Raw genomic sequence first — 21628 nt, forward strand, 5'->3', positions numbered from 1 at the left:
AATAGAAACCATCAAACTACACCCAGGATTTAATCTGAAATTAAATTTATTCTTTATTAACAAATTGATAAAGTGCAACTTTACTACAATCTTTGAGTCCAAGATATTTTAAATAATATTTGGTCGCTGAGGAAGACATAAATTATAGTAAGCATCCTTGTTCCAAAAATCTGGGCCCTTCCATCCACACCAGCCCTAGATATGGGAGAAAGAAAACCTTTTACAAAGTGATAGGACCTCATGATCAAAACTGTAACACTTTACAATCCTGTTCTATCAGCAGGATCTGGGAATAAAATTCTAAATACCTATAAATCAAATATTTGAATTCCTATACAACACAGAAAAATAGCTTATGTGGACCCATTTCAGACAGAATTTTTAAAAATTTTAATTCTATGATATTTAAACATAGAAATCATTAAAAAAAGAAAAGCTTCATAATGGTACTGTTATTCAATACCACATTTTATTGATTCTGAGATGTACCGTTTTACAATTCTCATAGTTGAGGGCATGTGATAGTTTAGCATCTGTCCATACAAGACATACAGACAGTGAGGAAGACTGCCATCCAACTAGAAAGTGGGCCTTGCCAGCCACTGAATGGGCCAGTGCCTTGATCCTGGAGTTCCCAGGAGTGGCATCTCAGCCATGAGAAATGTGAGCTTGGCCCTGGAGTTGCATTCTATGTCCTGCATTTTTCTCAGGCTGTAATCATTCCACTTTCCAATCTTCATGTCAGTATAAATCCTTTTCCCCAGCAGAGAAAATGACTTTCAAACAAAATCTCACTATGAATATAAAAGTTTGTCAAATTTCTTCTAGGGCCATTGATTTATTTACTTAAAGACCCAAGCTAATGACTGGTCTGTTTTACATCTTTCTGAAATGAAATGCTTTGTTTGCAAATACTTGTGAGGAGGCTAGTGAGGACTTTTTAAAAATGCCATGGTGTGAGTGACAGGTGGTGGCCTTCCCCTTATATTACCTAATGGGCAAGTTGCTGGGCACTCTGGCAGGGACCTGGAGTCAAAAGTCATAGTTACTACAGAAGAGTGTTAGCTTTGTTTTTCAGTGTGGAGGCAGGAGGGTTGACTAAAGGTGTTCTTTATTTTTTTCATTTTTGTTTTTCTGATTGTAAAAATAAGACATACATTATAAAAATTCAAATGAGATAAAGTTAAAAATTAAAAAAATCCTCCACCAGTGCTGTTCCTCTGTTCCCAGGTAACTACCATTAAGTTTATTTACCATTGTTTATTGTCATTGAGGACTGTTTCTTTACTAAACAAACTTCTTTTTATTATCTCATTTTTCAGCAAAACTTTATTGAATTTAATGTCTTAAAATCTGTTTTCTTAGTAAGTAGAAAAAAGGCTTATACTTCCTCCATTTTAATCTTTTCATGGTCCTTTCACACATGTGGCCATCTCCAGGTAACCAGACTTACACTTTTTTCAAGAGAAGTGGGTAGAGAGGGTGCCCAGACCAGAAACTGTGGAATAAATGGGAGCTGGGCTTCTTTCCTTTGAGGTGACCAACTTAGGAACTTCAAACAGGAAAGCACTCCAACAGTGTAAAGAGGTCAGGCAGAGGCAGAACTGTCCTTCTGGCCCCTGCAATGGGCTTCATGTGTTCCAGATTCATCTGCTGAAACCTAATCCCCAATGTGATGGTATCTGGAAGTGGGCCTTTGGGAGGTGACTAGGTTCAGAGGGAAGGGCCCTTGCGAATGGGATTAGTGGCCTCATTAATAAAGAGGGTCCAGAAGCTCCTGTTGTGGCTCAGTGGTTAACGAATCCAACTAGGAACCATGGGGTTTCGGGTTCGATCCCTGGCCTTGCTCAGTGGGTTAAGGATCCAGCGTTGCCGTGGGCTGTGGTGTAGGCTGCAGACGTGGCTCAGATCTGGCTTTGCTGTGGCTGTGGTGTAGGCTGGCAGCTGTAGCCCTGATTAGACCCCTAGTCTGGGAACCTCCATATGCCATGGGTGTGGCCCTAAAAAGCCAAAAGCCAAAAAAAAAAAGAGGGTCCAGAGAGCTCCCTCATCCCTTTCATCATTGAAGACAGTGAAAACGACTGCTGTTTTTGAATTAGAAAGCAGGCCTCACCAGTCATGGAATCAGTGTTTGATCCTGGATTTCCCAGCCTCCAGGACTGAGAAATAAATTTCTCTGGTTATAAGCCACCCAAGCTATGGTATTGTTAGAGCAGTGTAGATGGACTAAGACAGCACCCTAGATTCTTGAGTCATGTGAGAGTTAAGAGCTCTTCTGCTGATGGCTGGGCCTTGGCCTCCAGGATTCTTTGAAGTGTAAAGAGAGCAAAGCATTGTTTGTGGTTGCAAAGTTCTACAGAAATATGACTAGCAAAGGAGAGTAAAATTCTCAGAGAAGGTAAGCAGGGACAATGCCTTACTCTACCTAACTGCTTCAGAAAGCCCTAATTAGATAATTCCACCTAGTGCAAAGTCCCTCTAGCCAGCCAGAAAGAAGTGATTTTATTATCTGTATCATGCCTCTTATTAAAATAATAAGGCTTCTCATTGCCTGTAAGATAAAATTTAAATGCCTGCTTCTCCGCTTGGCTGACATGACACTATCCCTGATTTAGCTCCTGCCTATCCCTCCAGCCATCAGCCACACCTCTCCACCAGCGCTGATCATGCTAAAACTGCCACAGCTACCAGAACATGCCCTGCTTTCCTCACTGCCTCCGCAGGATCAGCCTTGTTGTACATTCCACCTTAGATGCCATATTTTTACTGGTAATCCTTTTTGGGCTCTCCTCTGTCCTACACTACTAAGAGCTCCTTAAAGACCCCTTTTAATACTCTGTGCTTAGGAGAATGGATGGTAAACAGTAGGTATTTAATGAATGTTGAATGAATGAACAATTTACTACAGAGAGTGAATATTGCACCTATTTTCAGTAAGACACATGTAACACCTAAAAATATTTCATAGATTTAAAAGTTCAAATGCCTTGAGAAAAGTGTGTGGGTGTGGGGAGAACTTACAAATTTTAAGAACATATTTATATCCTGTTAGTATTTATAGCTATTCCTATAATTAGCAAAAGACTTTATTACTAAAGGAGATATGAATTTAGCTACACACACTAAAAAAAATTTTTTTTTGCTTTTTATGGCCACACCTACAGCACATGGAAGTTCCCAGGCTAGGGGTCAAATTGGAGCTACAGCTGCTGGCCACAGCCATAGCCACAGCAATGCCAGATCTGAGCTGCATCTGTGACCTACACCATAGCTCATGGCAACGCCGGATCTTTAACCCACTGAGGGAGGCCACGGATCTAACCTCCCTCCTCATGGATACTAGTCCGGTTTATAACCCACTGAGCCACAACTGGAACTCCTAACAACTCTTTTACATACTAAATATCGTATCCATAAGGCTTTAGTAACCTCATGTAGTTCTATTCTTTTCAACTTCTGAAGTTATCTCACAAATGAATTTAAATGTTAAACCATCCATTTTCCCAGAATTCCCTAGGACTTCTGCTTTAAAAAAAAAGCAGAGAAAACTTTTTATTGGTACCAATGATGTTGACTTAAGTGACAACATGACAAAAATGAAGGGTAGTGGATAATAATATAATACATTCATTAGTTTATGGCTGAAAAGGCTGCATGCATTCTTTGTAATCAATCTTACCATACTTGGCAAAGAATATAAAAATTATTTAAAATTCAAGATAATTACATTTTGCCTCCTAAAGATTTAGTACTGAATTTCATGAAATTTGGTACTAATTTCTTAGAAAAACTCAATACTAAATCTGAATTAGTTGCCTATAAATTAAATTTATACCTCCTTTAGCTGGTAGTTTGAGCATCAACAAATACTCTTAAATCTGTTTCAAATTCAAATCCTTTATAGAATGGTATTAAGTTATATGTAAATAAATAAAAAATAGTCAAGTCTCTATAATATCTGGCATACTATTTAGCTAATTTCTGGTTAATTCTAAAATTATAGAGGTTATATATTCCACTCTATTCCAAGACATTGATAAACCTCACCATATTTATGTTTATGCAAAGCAGTAGTTTCCAAAGGAATGTATTTATGAGTTTTACATTCCGTTATTAAGTTTACTGAGAAACTCTTTATAAATCAAACCTAAATTTTGTCTTTCACAGTTTACTTTAGTTCTCCCTTCTCCTCCATTTCTAGAGAGATGGGCACTCCTCACAGCCTTAGAATCCCTCCTTACCGTGAGGATCACCACCCTAGGTTTATAATCCATCTTTCTGTTAGCTGCCTGTTTTCTATCCTTTGGTTCTGGATTCTTTGCCTTTAGAAAATTTGCCTTATCTAAATTTATATTAAATAGACACATACCTTTTCCAAAATAACTTGCAGATCTTCAGCTCCTGTATAATGTGGATCTAAAATTAGAAATTTTATCTGTCCTGTAATCTCATTCCATGCAACTCCTAGTATTGTATGGGCCAAAACTCCTCCCCCTGTAAAAGAAATATGAAATGAAAGAGCATATGCTTATCTCAACTTACCGTTCAATTTCTAGTTAAAAAAAGATTATTTTGCCTATTAATTGATCTAATAACAAAGCATTAAAATTGACTAGCCTACATTCTAAAAGGCACAATGTCAAATATCCTAGAAGAGATAAAATTACATCTTTAAGGCAGAAAAGATACAGTCATATGTATATTCATATTAGGTTCATGTTCCACTGCAATATCCATGGAATTACCTAAGCTGGATTTAAAAAGGGCCACAGAGGGTCTAAACTCCTCCCAACAGAGTAACAATCATTGCTGTGGCAACTCTCTGAGCAGATGGGCAATGCTACCTCTGCTCTGAGTTCCTCCAATAGTGCAGCGTATCTCCTCATTCAGAACTTTCTGATATTTTGCTGAAATCTGCCCATTTGCATTTCTTACACACCAGTCTTAGCTTGCCTTCTGTCATCACAGGAAAAGTCTTATTTCTCATAGAGTTGTGAATCTTTAGATGAGCTAATCCAATCCTCTTATTTTACAAATAAAGCCCAGAGAGGTCAAGCAATTTGCATAATGTCAAAGAGCCAGCCAAGTTAGTGACAGCTGTGACTTAGGATGCTCATGTGACTGACCACTGCCTCTTTTCATCCCTCTTTCAACTCTTTAAGTATTTGAACCATTGTTATTTCTCATCAGGCTTTTCTACTCCTGGTTATTATAATCTTTTTTGTAAACATCTGCCTTGGAAATTAAAAAAAAAAATGAATTTTAATGTTTTAAAATGACTGTTTTTTGGGAGGGGAGAGGGGAGGCATTGAGTCTGTGCCATGTACACATTCCCAGGCCAAGGATCAAACCACACCACAGCAGTAACCTGAGCCATAGCAGTGACAACACCAGCTCTTTAATAGCTAAGCCACCAGGGAACTTCCTAAAATGACTGATCTTATGTGTCATAAATATTTATATAATAAAAACTTTTACATAATCTTCACTCTACCAAAAAACCTCAAGATGCCCAAAACACCTTACCAATCATTACTGGAGTTCCTTCAGTCTGGAAATGATTAGCCAGTTCCCGTCCCTGAGAGGCCATTTCAGAACCTTGGCTAGAAAGAAAACCATTTTCTATCAGATGAACTATTTCTAATGTCAAATAATGAACTTAGGAACTAATACTTTCTACTTTTTTGGTTTCTTTTTTGCTCATTTTGAAAAACAATATAAATTTAAATAAAGTAAGTGGTAGAGAACTGAAAGAGCAATTTAAAGCAATACAACCTCGCTAAATATTTAAGGCCACTAAATGTGCTAGGAAAGAAAGCTCTGCCTTTAAAAATGCAGAAAGAAGGTCCTGGATTTTTAACATGAGATTGAAAATGGTTACTTTGATAGCCTGGGGAGAATTGTGGGTGGATTTAATTTGAGTTTTACATCCTGGGTTGTCTTTTTGCCATCAGATTCTGAGCCTGTATTTCCTCATCTTTAACTAGGACCAATAATACCTGCCCTTCTACAGGACAGGAGATTCCAGGACTAAAACAGACAAAGTTTGTGAAGCCAATGTGAAAACTGAAAAATGTTTTCAAGTACAACATATTTTTAGAGAATATTTCAAGGTCCTATACAATTTTTACTTTGAGAGGAGAAAGATGAACAGAGGAAAGAAGGAATATATATATATATTTATATATATATATATATATATTTTAAAAATATATTTACAATGGAGGTGCCAGGTGGTGCTAAACCTCAGCTCTTGCTTTTTGTAAAGGATGTATAAATACTGTTTTAATACACCACAACTTTCACTTCTTAATCACCATATGCATTACTACTTAATCTATCACTTATTTGTTAGCACTGATTTCCGCAGCCAATACAATTATAATTGTGAACTCAGATGTATTAAAGTACTTGGACAAAAAGGATAATGACATTATAGTTACCAAGGCTGTCGTAATAGAAAATGTATTGAAAACATAAGCTCATAAATAAGGAGTAGGTTTAGGGATGGACATAGAAATCAACATTATTTCATACTTGCTCATATTTAAATAATAGAATCATGATTAAAATATACTGGAAAAGATATAATGAATGTATTATTTGGACATATTATTAATTAAAATCTTAGGAAGAGGAGTTCCTGTTGTCACTCAGTGGTAATGAACTTGACTAGTATCCATGAAGACACAGGTTCAATCCTGGCCTCACTTAGTGGGTTAAGGATCTGGTGTTGCCGTGAGCTGTAGAGTAGGTCACAGACTCGGCTCAGAGCCTGCGTTGCTGTGACTGTGGTGTAGGCCAGCAGGTGTAGCTCTGATTCGACCCCTAGCCTGGGAACTTCCATATGCCCCAGTGGGGCCCTAAAAAGCAAAAAATAAAATAAAATCTTGGGAAGAAAAAGAGTAGGAGGTAAACAAAAAGGTCAGTCACAGATCAACATTTGGTTTTTCCTTTCAAGACTTTAATGACTTAAGCATTAAAAAAAAAAAAAAAAAAAAAAAAAAAAAAAACAGACTTTCTATAACACTAGTCAAAGCTGACACACTTCCAAGTTTTCCTTTTTCAGACTAAAATTAGGCCTAGACCATACAAGCAGCTATCTCAGTTTACTCATAAACTCAAACATTTTCTAAAAAGTAACAAAAAAAAAATACTTAGGGCTAGAAAAATCAGATTTATAAAGCAATGAGGCAATGTGAAGGAAGAGAGAGGAATGGAAACAAATGTGGGAAAAAGATGCAGATTTTCTTTTAATAAAAAAGACAAATCACTTTGAAATGATTTCTCAAATTTCTTAAAAGTGTCCTTACCTGACAAATAGTATTTTTGAAGTTATACCAATCAAATGGTTCAGTACCAGCTGTACCTCGATAGATCCAATCCACTGCCGTGATCCAACAAATGTTGCTGGTTTGTCCCCAGCATCAACTAGAGCCTTTGTGTATTTAAACATACAAAAAATCCATACACAGACAGCTATTAAAAATTATGTTTAGGGTATTTCCCCTGATTACCAGTATATTTTTTCTTCAAAATAGAAATAAATCATGAGATAGGAGTAATTATTAATGGTATATTAAGGGTTAATGAATTTTATGATTATAATTCAAAATGGCATGTTCTCTACCTGCTGAATTTCTCTGTGTGTTGGAATGGGTCTCTCTGTGTATCCCTGATGTTTGAACCAAGAGCAGATAGTCTGCAGAGATCGATAAGCACAGCCCCAGCCATTGTCATCTACCCGGTCCTGCATATAATGATGGTAACCATATGTGCCCTGGACCACATAAATCTATATAAAAAGAAGAAACATAGTAAAATATTAACTTAAGATGATTATACTTATAATACACACACAAAATAATGCTAGTCATGTTACTGTTCTCAGGGCTAGACTGCTACTTTAGTTCCTTATAAAAAAATCTTAAAAAAAGAGGAAACACTCCCCAACTTTTTCAACAAGCCAGTATATTATTGATACAAAAGTGAGGTAAGAACAGTATGAGGAAAGAAAATTGTAAGATAATATACTATTCATGAATATAGATGCAAAAAATCTTAACAAAATATTAGCAAACTAAACCCAGCAGAGAATAAAAAATGGTGAATCATAACCAAACTAGGTTTATACCATGAATGCAAATCAATTGTTTGGAGATTTGGGTTGAATGACTTGCCTGTAATTTTCTTTAAAACGGCTCAGGGGAAAAAAGGACAAATGAAGCAAGTGTTGGCACATATGTAACAAGAGACACATACAGTAATGTTCATAGCAGCATTGTCTAAATAGCAAAAAACCCAGGAAAAAAATCATACCAAGTTATATTATCCAGCAATAAAGACAAATGAACCACAGTTAGGCACAATACCACGGATAAATCTTAGATACATAATACTGAGTGAAAAAGCAGGTTGTAGAAGACTGTACACAAAATTACACCATTTTTGTAAAACTCAAAATCAAGGAAAATTAAAAGCTACACTGTTGAGAAAACATATACATGTATGTTGAAACTATTTAAAAAAAGGAAGTAAATGATGAACATGAAACTCAGGATAACAGTTCCTCCTGGGGCCTGGAGGAGGCGGAGGAGTGGATAAGGAAGGAGACCACAGTCAGATGGGTCATGTTCTAGTTCTTAAATTGGGTAAAGAGTTCCCCAGTACTCATTTTTTTACTGTGCTTTATAATTTACATATATGTACATATTAAATATCATATAGTAAATATCAAGAAATATGTAAATGCTTCTTGTATTTTTGTAATACAGATCATGAACCCAGTTTATTGTCAAAAATCAATGAGCATTTATTCAGTACCTTCTGAGAAACCAGGTGCTTAGTAAAGAACTATTAGGAATTGAAAATGAATATATAATACCTACCCTAGAAGAGTTCCAAACATAATTTGAGAGAAAAAACATTTATGTAATAATTTACTAGAAAACCATCAAAAGAGTTATGTTGTTTGTTACACAGACTCTAAGATTTGTATTTCCTATTCCTGATTCTATGACTACGACAGAACAAGATTTTCAACCAGGAACAAGTCTCTCAAGATTTCTTCCCATAGCAAAATAAATGAAATGATTTAATATCACTGAAATGCTGATGAAAGACTCATTTGTGTACGTGTAACAGAGTGCCCAGCAGGGCCTCTCTATGTGAGGCTAGTCTGCCTAGAGGCTTGCAGATGTAGCTGCTGTCCCAAGGGCATGCTGATAGTCAGGACCAGAAGTGGGCCCCTAACTCCCCTCGGGTCAACGCTGTATCATGTATTCATTTTCTAGTCTTAAGATTTCCTTACAAAGCACTTGGAGATTCAGCAGGTACTGAGTAAATGCCCTAACAAGGTGGGTCCATCAAGTTTTTTCTTGGGAATTTGAATTGAGAGGTACAGGGTGAGTCAGGCAGTAAGGTTAAGGTGCAGGGAATGAAATTGAAATGATGCATACAAAGAGTGGCTAAGAGGAAGAGTAGGAAAAAGTTATATTAAGCTGAAACAATGAGGAAACAGAAGATGAGGCCAAGAAAAGATACAGCAAGTGAAGGAATAGGCCAGTTAGGATCAAAAGCACCCACATAATGCTTGGGACAGTGCATGTTTGGGACTGAGAAAGCTGCCAGTCATGGGGCTGCTTTGTTGTAAGAGGCCCAGCTATGAAACTTCTATTCTTGGTTGCCCATCAGATCCTCTCTTACTGACCTACATGTATCCTTAAAGGAACCCCACCTTTAACACTCCTTTTCTGAACTACTTTTAATGAAGATCTACCCTTTAGAACTAGGTACAGAACTGTACAGAAACCATGTAGTTCCTTATAGCAGTCTCTACTGTGTCAGTTGGGTAGAAATATCCCCTTATTTAGCATGATTTATCAGGTTCAGAATAAAAATAAAATGGGATAAACCTTTAAAAAAATTAAGGAATGGAATTTTAGTAAGAGAAATGTGTTACATATGATCTATTCCTAACTTTTTTGGTGGATTACTGCTATCTTAAGCAATAAGCATTAAAAGAAATGGATGATAAATTGTTATGAATCAACCCTTAGAACTTCCATTGGCTACAAGCAAAACACAACTAATGACATTAAGGATTAATTGACTCCCATAAAGAATTATTAAACTCACCATACCAGTCTCTATGTTTGGTGGATTGAGATAAGTATGTGGATTTCTAATGTAACCATCTTTGTATGGTTCATCTGGAAAGTGATAAGCGTTAGACCTTTTGAAACAAGGTCGGTCATGAGGTAGATTGAAGAGATCGTGTAACTCCTAAATGAAATCAGAATCAAAAGGAAAGAGAGAAAAAAAGCTAAATAATTTAGATTCCTAGTCAATAAATAAACTCAAACTAAAGATATAAAACAGAAAATTTAATACATATTGGTTATAAAAATTATCAAACACATATAATTTAATTCACTAACATCAAAGAGGTAAGATTTAAACTAAAACCAAATAAGATGTATTTTTGTTTATCTATGTATACTGATAGAAACTGGAAAGGAATGTGGAAAAATAAAATGATTTGTTAAAGTGAGAGAACTAAGATAATTTAAAATTTTTTACTGTAACACAGTCTGTTAAAATATATACAGGCAAAAGACTGGTTTTGAAATAGCCTTATAAATGAGTAAGTTATAATCAACAATGATACAATTTCACTGAAGTTTTTTTTTGTTTTTGTTTTTGTTTTTGTCTTTTTAGAGCTGCACCTGCGACATATGGAGGTTCCTACGCTAGGGGTCAAATTGGAGCTGTAGCTGCCAGCCTACACCACAACCACAGCAATGCGGGATCCGAGCCTGCGTTTGAGACCTACGCCACAGCTCAGGGCAATGCTGGATCCTTAACTCACTTGGGTGAGGCCAGGGATCAAACCCACATCCTCATGGATACTAGTTGGGTTTGTTAACCGCTGAGCCACAATGGGAACTACGAAGTATTTTTTAAAATCACACTTAAGAGTACCTAACATATATTAAGGGGGTAGTGATTACACTACAAAGTAGAAACTGGTGGTATGAAATCAATCAATATGACATCAAAATAAAGATACACATAGATGTTTAAAAAACAATATATTCCTGAGTGTATAAAACTACGTAACAGTTACGGTGAAAAGTCTGACATCTTCTTTTTGGTATCTCCTGTATATTCTGGCAGTCTGAATGGGATCATCAGTTTGTGCAACTGCTGCCTCTGCAAATCAGCTCATCTGGCACTCACAGAGAACAGAGGTCCAGTGTTTTATCTCTTCAGGGACAGAAACTGGGAAGATGTTCCCCTGGCATAATTTGATGGGTGACAGACAAGGTCACACATAAAAAACGTACTCTAAAACCAGTCATTTTGCCAATAAATTTCATTTCTTTGAATGCTAGTCATGCTCTCTACAAGACGCCTCTGGTAAAACCCAAATAACTCTGGGAGGTGAGGGATGGAGTGTTATTATAAATTATACTTAAAATCAGCACAAATATTAATTTCCTTTCCCTAACTGTAATCATGTCTCCTTCACAAATCTGGAAATAATGGAAGATAAATGGAATTTATTAAATAACACTCATTAGCTGCTCTAGGCATGTAAGCATCTTTTCATTTCTAAATTTCATTACAGAAAAATAACTACACTGGACACAATTAAAATGTTTCAAATGGTTTAGCATAGTATTTTTCCATTAATAATGCCTTAGAAAGTTACATGAGAACAGAAGTTAAATTAGATATAAAACTAATAGTCTGTGTCCACACTTTAAAATTAAATACAAAACAATTTATACTTATTAGAAACACATAATTAAATACAATATGAATGATGGTCATATTTTTTCTAAGATTAATGAATTGGTATCACCTTTCTATAGTCCTGCAGTTGACCATCTGGAATACCTGATGGGTATGAAATTGTTACAAGATTTTTTCCCCCTGGTAATAAAAAGTGCAACGGTTCAGGGACCACAATAGATGTTCCTTTTATGTATTTCAAAATGCATTTTTCCATGTCTGTTAGTTGATTATGAATTGCATCAACTAGAAGTTTACGAACTCTGTGGGGGGAAAATATACAAGTGCATTAACTAAAGTTACAGTGGTTGTAATATACAAAAGTATCGAGTAAATACATGCCTAATTAAAAAAAAAAAAACAACAAAAACACATCAAACCCTTGATTGGACCAGGTTTATTAAAGTCTACAGAATACAAAGCTAAATGTTAAGTAAACTAAATCTCCTCATGTAGATAAAGGGAAAACCCTGTAGGTTTTACCTATTACTTCTACTTCTTCCAATAAACATTTAATTACTAGATGACTCTCAGTTTAATAATAAACAAGGAGTAAGTCATAGTAAAAAACAACAGCAATCCTGGATATCCCTATACGATACTTAAAAATGGGCTCTTATTCCTCTGGGGGGAGGTCCTCATTTAAATGTGGCAATAGTATTAGAAACTACTTACTTTCCCCATGTTTCTTCTGGAGCAACAGATATAACTGCATCAACTGGTAAAGTCATATTAACATAGTGATGTCCTCCACTTTCTCTTTCAATGATGGGTGTTACAGCTGCCAGAGGAGTTGACATTTCCAGCATAAGGTCTATATTTACTATTTGATGCTATAAAGATAAACAGTAATAGTTAACACACTGAACAATAATGTCAAAGGTAAGGTAAAGGACTTTTTAAGGACCATATAAGCTATATTACAGTAAATTGTTTAAAAGCACAAATATCATCTTAAAGAAAAATTCTCTGCTTCAAAATAGATAATCTGAGGACAGGTAGAGAGTGAGAGGGAGTGAAGATGAAATCAGACTGATCATGTATTGATAAACATTAAAGCAGGTATAGGTTTATCAGGGTTCCTTATACCATTATACTTTTGTATAGAGTTAAAATTAAAAAAAAATTCAAATGAACAAGATACAAAAACCACACATTGAAGCAACTTTTAAACTTATGACTATATACCCCTGATCTAAACACATAAGCAACTGGACTCTATCAGTAGGTTTGATTTTGACAGTGGTATGGAAAAACAATTCTGAAAATACTTTCTATATATTAAAAAAATTTAGCAAAATATTAAGAGTACTGGAAACCAGGTTTCTCACTGGGAAAAGGTTAGGAATTGTGTGAGGATGAAGAAGAAGTGGAGGTATAAGTATGATTTACATAGCTAAATATGGATGTATGTGTTATATATATGTAATATTTATGTATATATGTGTGTGCTCCTTGGAGAACTGGCTGATTCCTGAGCTGGAACAGGGAAAGTACATGATGTATCTGGAAATTTTGTGGAAGCAAGTAGAAGTACTCAAAAATATAGTGTCAAATGGACACTGGAGCCAGCATGAAGTTTCTATTGGTCAAATGTGAACATCAAAATAACTAATGAAATAAATAAATTAAAAAAATAACTAATGAAAGAGTAACAGATTATAACTCACTGCAGAAAATAAGAATCCATGCTTCCATGCAGTTCATAAATAAATAGGGAAAAGAAAAAGCTCTCCCTCACAACATAATGTCACCTAATAAATCCAGAAGGAAACCACAGACTTAGAAAAAGTCACCACTTTGCAGCCATTAAGGGAATGCTAGATCCTGGCAAAAATTAACTGATGCTAGAAGTGATGGGTAAAAATTTGATGAGGAGTAGTACATGTGTGTGTATACACACACACACACACACAAAGTAGCGTGCACGCGCACACACACACACACACACACAAAGTATCTCACAAGATACTTGCTAATTATAACGGCAAAAAAAATAGTGCCCTCTCAGCGGAGAAAAGTGGGGGATACCACATTAAGTGATCAAAATGACCATCAATACGAGAACAAACCGAACATGTCCCTCTTTCATACGAAGTGCTAAGAAGGACACACGTTAACTTCTGTGGTATTCCGACCAGCAATGACCATCTGAATCTATCACAAGGAAGCCTAAAACAAACCCAAACCCAAACTGAGGCACATTCGACAAAATAACTGACCTGTCTCTCTGAAAACGTCAAGCTCCAATTACTGGTAATTTTCAAATCCCTATCCTCAGCCCACAGTTTTTTTGTACACCCACATTTATAAATCTAACAATTCATGTGGATGCCTCACTGGTATCTTAAGCATAACATGACCAAAAGTGATCTCATGTCTTCCTTATCTTCCATCTTTACCTAAGCAGAAGCTTGTCATCCCAAATCCAATTAGTTCTGAAGTAAAATCCATTTTATCCCCTAAATATCTCTTGTAACCAATCCCTCCTCTCCTCCTGCCTTGAAGTAGCAGGTCCACTTCTTAATCTCTAGTATCAGGCAAAGTTTGTGGCACATGGCAGGTATTCAATAGTACTGGTTCAAAAATCAATCAGAAGCAAAAGAGTGTGAAGAAAAGTGAATCATTTATTATTTACTATCTCACATAGCATAATGTGACACTGTCTTGCATAATGTGACACTGTCTTGTTTTATTTTTCAATAATTTTTAAACACACTCAAGCTGTTTTATTTTTGTGGGAGCAAAGAAAGCATCCAAAAGACCCATTTAAGCTATGTATTATAATAGGATCAAAGTTTAGATATGCAAAACAGAGATAACCTCTGGCAAGTCATTTAATTTTTCTGGACCTAAATAATCTGGTATGTAAAAAAATAAGAAAGCTGGGTTAAGTAATTTCTAATATCCCTCTCAACTCCAAATTCAAGGACTTAAAATGTTTATAACTAAGACAGTGATTTGCTTACCAGGTCTGATAACTTTTTCTCTCTCTTCCTCATGAATTTTCGTTTTGTATCTTCTTCCTGTTCAAATCTAAGTTTTTAATACACAAAGATGTTTATAATATGCAATGACATTGTGAAAACATTTCTAGCAAACTTCAAGCATACTCACTGAATGAAGCGCATTATGTTCTTACAGGCAGAACTATCAGTCAGTTCTCCTGGGATCGTGTTCATGTCACTGTTAGGCCATATATAGACTGAGCTGTGGCAAATTCTAAACACAAGTGCATTTGAAGAAAGCTTGGTTGACAGGTCACTCAACACATGTTTTAGTGCTTTCTTGACAAAAATTTCTAAGTTAAAAGAATATAAACAGAAGTTAATAAGAGCAATTTAAAACATTCAACATGAATGCTTCCAAGTACACAAAAGTAGAGCGTAGTAAAACTGATCCCTATATAGCCATTCTGCAGAATCCATGATATATTTTTTGCCTTTCTTTTTTAAAAATTGAGATAAAATTCACAGACCATAAAATTCACTCTTTTAGTATGTACAATTCAGTTGCTTTTAGTATACCCTAAGGTTTACAATCATCACTATTTAATTCTAGAACATTTCATCACCCCAAAATAAACCCTGACTCACCAGTGTCATCCCCCATTTCCCTCCACTTACCAATGGCAATCACTAACCTACTTTTGATCTCTATAGATCAGCCTATTCTGGACACTTCATGTAAACTGAATCACCCATTACATGGCCTTTTGTGTCTGGCTTCTATTATTCAGTATAATATTTTCAAGATTCATTCATACTGTGCATTCATCCATATCACGAGTCAGGACTTTATTACTTTTTATGGCGGGATAACATTCCATTGTATGAATAGGACATATTTTGTTTATCAGTTCATAAGCTGATATACATTTGGGTATCATGAATAACGCTCTCATGAACATCTGTGCACAAGTTATTGTACGGATATATATTTTTAATTCTCTTAGGTGATAACCTAGAAGGAACTGCTGGGTTAAATGGTTAACTCTCTTTTTGAGTAACTGCCAAGCTGTTTTCCAAAGGAGCTGCACCATTTTATATTCTCATCAGCAACATATGAGGATTCCAATTACTCCTAAAATACCATCATATCATTTACAGCAATAAAACTGTTTGACTTTTTTTTTTTTTTTTTTTTTTTTTTTTGCCTTTTCTAGGGCCGCTCCCTAGGCATATGGAGGTTCCCGGGCTAGGGGTCCAATCGGAGCTATAGCTGCCAGCCTATGCCAGAGCCACAGCAACGCCATATCCAAGCTGCATCTGTGACCTACAGCACAGCTCACGGCAACGCCGGATCCTTAAACCACTAAGCAAGGCCAGGGATTGAACCTGCAACCTCATGGTTCCTAGTCAGATTTGTTCACCACTGAGCCATGATGGGAACTCTCTAAAACTGTTCAGATTTAAATTCTTTGTAATTCTTTTCTTTCTACACTACCACTAAGACTGTACACGGTATTGTGTTCTGAAGCCACAGTTTTTTTTTCTCTGTGTGGTATGTCATCACTTTCAGGGATTTCCTTTTTACTTCATAGAATTTTCTGAACATGAAAAACATTTTCATGGTTCCAAAGTCAAAACTATATAAGAAGATATACCTGAAGAAGACAATATTTAAATACTTGTCCTAGCTTTATACTCTTAAATCCTAAACCTATTTCATCCTGTAGTTAAAATATTTAACTATGACAGTGAAATCTTGATAAATAAGTATCTTGAGGTTGTGGTAGAGAAAAGATTACTTCTGACAATCAGATTTAAAGCTATCCTGATATGTTTCAGAAAACCAAATTTAAAGATTTTTTAGCTATACTACAAAAGACAAACAATTCCTGGATTGTCTTCTGTTTATCCTTAAAGGACCATGAGGTAAAGTAATCTAAATAATTGTTATGTCCTCAAAGTTAAGCATTTCCTTCCTCTATATTCTCCAATTAATGATGCCTTTCCTTGTTTGAGAGAAGGAATACTATCAAGTCAGAAGACAAGCTCAAATAAGAGTGGTTACCAGATAAAAAGTATCGGCAGTCCTTGTTTACATTTGAAGTGACAACATTATATCTGTTGACTAATAGGTTATAAGTTATTTGTTGCAATAAGTTCATAGCAAAGTATATTTTCAATTTACATTAAGTTGTGAAATGTACAGCTTTATCCATACAAGTAACATATTAAGGAACAACTAACTATACCTTAGTAAGGTAGGCCTAAAAATGAGTTTGATTCAGTCCTTACAAAAGGACTCATCTTGATGGCACATTAGAGAATCACCCAAAAAGCTTGCTGATGTACAAGTCTCTGTCCTAGAGACTTACTTTAACTGGTCTGAGAGAGGGGAATAGAATGTGAACCAAGACTGAGAACAATTTTCTAATATGAAGGGATGGGTCCGAAAGAACATTTTGCTTTCTCTCCTTTCCTCTTTCCATGAAATCAATAAACAGTGGTCAGCTGGTGATCTCCTTCAACGAACTCTGACATTGTTTATTCCCTATATTTCTGACCTTCTCTGTGGGGTCCTGACACCACTGATCATACTTCTCTCGAGTAATTTCATTTAGTATCGAGGTATTAACTCTCAACCCTGAGAGATGCTAAGCTTTCTATCTTCACCACTGACCATTCTCCCCTAGACTTTAGACTCAAATTACCAACGCTTGTTGGGAATTTGCACTTGATGTACTGTGGAATCTCGAATTTAACACACCTCAAACACAGCTCCGCAACTTCCTCCCCTGAGATTCTTTACCTCAGTTTGTGGCAGTAGTCAGAAACAGGAAGACATCCTAGAATTTATACAAACTCTGCTGATTTTTTGCCAACAGAGCTTGCCTACCAGTCCTAAGCAATACAACATTCAAGAGAGTAGGTTCTGGAGACTCAGGGCTACGTAGTTCCGAGTCTGCAATGCACACGTCTGGGCGCCTCATTTACACTGTGCTCATGGTGGATATTTATATTTATTGGGACAGTTGTCCTCAAGAGGGAAGTAAAACTTAAGTAAGGGATCAGCTCCTCTGTGCTTTCCTAAACTGCACAGAGGAGCCCCGTGGGCTAGGGGTGATGGGGAACACAGCATCAAAGTTTAAATCCAATTCATATCACTTACTAACTATATGACCTTGGACAGTTTATTCATAGTCTCTCTCACTCAGCTTCACTTGCAAAATGGAAAGACTCTCAGTATATTTCATCATCAATTTTATAATAAAAAAAAGGAGAGTAGTTTGGCAGACCTACCATTAGGAGTAGCTAGCTGAAAAGCTAGATCAAGGCCTCCTCTTATTCTGAAGAGTATATCCATAGTCTCTGAAATCACCTAAGACAAATAAAACCAAGATTCTTTTGTAAAACAAAACAAAGTCATCCTCGAATAAATTAGAATCTAACTGAATTTAAGTTAAAGCATTAATTAACCTTAACTTTTCAATTATTTCATGAGTTAATTCCTTGTTTTATGGAAAAAAAAACAAAAACAAAAAACACCCTAAATTCTAAATTTGTTCCATACTGAAATCACCTGAGGAATTTAAAATACTGATTCTTGGGCTACACCTCCAGAGATTCTGATTAATTGGTCTTGGAAGGCTTGAGGCACAAGGATATTTAAAACCTCTCCCATGTCGGTGATTCTAATATGGAAAAAGTTGAGGACCACTGTTCTAAGATAATATTTCTATGTTTTAGTCTTAACAACTACAGGGTTTAAAAATGACATGAAAAGATCAATGGTAAGGAACTAGTTTAAGAATGAGACAGGAACACTGAACTTATTATGCTAACAACTAATGGTCAAGACAATGAAAGGAAACTATGATGGTGGAAGTAAAAACTCTTACAATTCTTCATAGGGTAATGTGGCAATAAGAATCAAAAACCTTATATTCACATTCTTGGCTTAGTAATTCTCCATTTAGAAATTTAGACTAAGGAAACACAAAAAAGCAAAACACAAAGATTCAAGTATATTAGCCTGTCAAAAAGAGAATGATTAAATAATTATGAATATTATAAAGCAATGAAAAATCATGCTTTATAAGAATATTTAATGGCATAGGAAAATGCCTGCAATTTCTTGCAACTAAGGGGAAAAAAGCACTTGTAAAATGGTTATCAGTAGTTCTTTTTTTTCTTTTTAAATTAAAAAAAAAATGGGGGGGCCACACTCTTGGCATGTGGAAGTTCCCAGGCCAGGGACTGAACTCACGCCAAGGCAACAATCTCGCCCACTGCAGGATCCTTAACCTGCTGAGCCACAAGGGAACTCAGTTATCAGTAGTTCTTAATTTGGGTTCTATATGCACATTTTGGGTAGTTGATAACCCATGGCAAAAGACATACATCATTTTGTTGGGAGAGAGGGGTGAGCACCTCTGGGAAACAGTTTCAAAGATTTCATCAGATTCTCAAAGTACTTCCTGAATAGGCTGAAGAACCACACTACACAGTAAGAACCCTATTTTGAAATAAACGAGTAAGTACTAACATTTACTGAGCTCTTAAAAAGTAAAAGATGGAGTTACTCAGTTTTCCTGGGTCTCTCCCATGTACATGTGTTATTAAACTTTCATTTAATTTTTGTTTTTTTAAAAAAGTAAAAGGCCCTATGTTAAATGAGTGGACACAGAGGTACTCTGATTCTCGGAACATTATTAAGTAGGTACTGTTACTATTTCTTTCACTTACAAATCCCTGGTCACATTTTTTTTAAGGGTGACTGCTTTTATTTTTCATAAATTGTAACCTGTTGAAAGGTCATGCTCTTTGTCCTAATTCTACTTCTTAGAATTTATCCTAGGAGTTCCCACCGTGGCTCAGTGGTTAAGGATCTCGACTAGGATCCATGAGGACGCAGATTCAATCCCTGGCCTCGCTCAGTGGGTTAAGGATCCAGCGTTGCAGTGAGCTGTGGTGTAGGTCACAGAAGCAGCTCAGATCCCGTGTTACTGTGGCTGTGCTGTGGGCTGGCAGCTACAGCTCCGATTCAGTCCCTAGCCTGGGAACCTCCATATGTCGCAGGTGAGACAAAAAAAAAAGGAAAGGAAACTACCTAAATAGCTATCAGTAAGAAATGTGTTAAAGAAAGAAATTGGTTAAACATGATGCACCTATTTGAATAAAAATAGTTAATGTCACTGAAAGATACTGGAGATAAAAGTTAAAAAGACAGGCAAGAGAAAAATTTAGTTGTTAATTACTGTATGACCTTATAACTAACCATTCAAGTCTGTCTTCTCCTTTGTAAAACTGGAAAAATACACAACTTCACAGAGCTGTTGTGAAGGTTCCATAAGAGATCTTACATGAATACACTAGAATCTCCTTACATTTCTGAATTAAGATATTCTGAGGAAATAATATTGAAGTTGAGATCTAAGCAGTCAATAGGTAACAGTATGAATAATTCCAAAGGAAAGATGGGGGTGGAGGTGGAAGAGCCCAGCCCAGGCAGGTGCTCAGATTGGCCAAGGCTTGCTTAAAAGACCATTTAAGGGAGTTCCTGATGTGGCTCAGCAGATTATAGACCCACTTAGTATCCAGGAGGATGTGGGTTCAATCCCTGCCCTCCCTCGGTGGGTTAAGGATCCAACACTGTCTCAAGTTGCAGCGTAGGTCACAGATGTGTCTCAGATCCTGAGTTGCTGAGCTGGCAGCTGCAGCTCTGAACTGATTCGACTGACCCCTAGCCTGGGAACTTTCATGTGCCACAGGTGCAGTTGTGTTAAAAACAAGACAAAACAAACTAAAACAAAAAAACCCCACTTAAGAGGCCAAAGTGGATGGTTGGATCTGATAGTGTTAGAGTAAAGGAGTGACAACTGAGGCCGGTTCCTTACGATGTGATTACTGAACAGATGTTCAGGAGTTGAGAAGAGAGAGATGTCACGGATGATTTCCAGGTTTTTGGCTTGAACAACCAAGTAGTGGAAGGGCAGCACAATGAACTGAGATGGGAATCACTAGAGAAAAAGCAGGTGTGGAATGAGGGGAGGTGGGAATGGTCAGCTTTCAACTTGCTGAGTTTGAAATACATATGAGCTACTCAAGTGGGGATACATTTAGTAGTGTGCAGGTCTGAAGCTCAGAATAAACATCTAAACTGAAGATATAATTTTGGAGAGGAGTTCCTACTGTGGTGCAGTGGGTTAAGGATCTTGTGCTGCCATAGCTGCACAGCTGTGGCACAGGTCTTAGCTGTGGCTCGGATTTGATCCCTGGCGTGGGAATTTCCCTACGCCCAGGGTGTGGCCAAAAAAAGGTTTTTTTGTTTTTGTAGAAATTATAGGGCGTAAAGTACTTAACACCACATGATTAAAGGAGCTGGCTGAGCCATCAGGAGGGAAAACCAAGAGTGTGTGACATCGCAGCAGCTAAGGGAATAGACCATTTGGAAAGTTACATCTTCCCCAGGTCCAATCCTTTTTCAAAACCCTCAAAAACGCCTGGTTCTCAAACTGCATTCACAAGTAAAAGGTGGAGCGCGTAGTCAAAAGTGGCTGCGCTGGGGGCCAGGGCCAGTTTCCCTCCGGCCCTAACTAGACAGCCCATGGACGAGATAGCCCAGGCCACTGAGTCGCAGCTGCCACCAAGACGCCGGCGGGACCAGTTCTTTCAAGGGCTGTGGAGCGGTACTAGTGAAGCCTGAGAGGAAAGGCAGTACTCGGTGACGAGAAGGGGTACTCACCATAACTGCTACGTGGCCAACACAGAGGACGCCCGCCCACCGCGCAGAACGCTGGGCCGGAAGTGGCGTCATCGACGTCTGGGCTTTGAGAAAGGCCGACTACAACTCCCAACATTCCCTGCAGCATACGTCATGG

At 36.9% G+C, this 21628-nt stretch overlaps 1 protein-coding gene across 6 annotated transcripts; it reads right to left on the reverse strand.

Moving 5' to 3' along the window:
* Positions 1 to 28: 28 nt before the first annotated feature.
* On the reverse strand, positions 29 to 21615 carry UFSP2 (UFM1 specific peptidase 2). Of its 6 annotated transcripts, none has more exons than XR_014830428.1 (12): positions 21493 to 21615; positions 18048 to 18126; positions 14917 to 15100; positions 14769 to 14835; positions 12475 to 12632; positions 11870 to 12062; positions 10143 to 10284; positions 7631 to 7795; positions 7314 to 7438; positions 5527 to 5603; positions 4370 to 4494; positions 29 to 195 (listed from the first exon to the last, which is right to left on the reverse strand). XR_014830428.1 is itself a non-coding variant. In XM_005671721.4 (12 exons), exons 1-12 carry the CDS (start codon positions 21562 to 21564, stop codon positions 109 to 111), a joined length of 1479 nt encoding a protein of 492 aa, XP_005671778.3. In that variant the 5' UTR covers positions 21565 to 21614; the 3' UTR covers positions 29 to 108. The 6 variants fall into 6 exon arrangements, 1 of the variants encoding a protein (XP_005671778.3); XM_005671721.4 differs by having other exon boundaries at positions 10138 to 10284; positions 21493 to 21614; XR_014830430.1 differs by lacking the exon at positions 7314 to 7438.
* Positions 21616 to 21628: the final 13 nt, after the last annotated feature.

This window comes from Sus scrofa, chromosome 15, assembly GCF_054392235.1.
Source record: "Sus scrofa isolate SSC_HxYL_T2T_F1_AM1 chromosome 15, Sscrofa_HxYL_maternal_Yorkshire_Landrace_v2.0, whole genome shotgun sequence".
Taxonomy (NCBI): domain Eukaryota; kingdom Metazoa; phylum Chordata; class Mammalia; order Artiodactyla; family Suidae; genus Sus; species Sus scrofa.

What these genes read in the sequence shown, in the direction of transcription:
- UFSP2 (XM_005671721.4), bottom strand. Translation starts at nt 21,564, where the DNA reads ATGACGCCACTTCCGGCCCAGCGTTCTGCGCGGTGGGCGGGCGTCCTC. An exon ending in TCAGCTAGCTACTCCTAATG is followed by an intron (nt 15,101 to 18,047) that starts GTAGGTCTGCCA and finishes CTTTTAACTTAG; the next exon opens with AAATTTTTGTCAAGAAAGCA. An exon ending in AGAAAAAGTTATCAGACCTG is followed by an intron (nt 12,633 to 14,768) that starts GTAAGCAAATCA and finishes TTATCTTTATAG; the next exon opens with CATCAAATAGTAAATATAGA.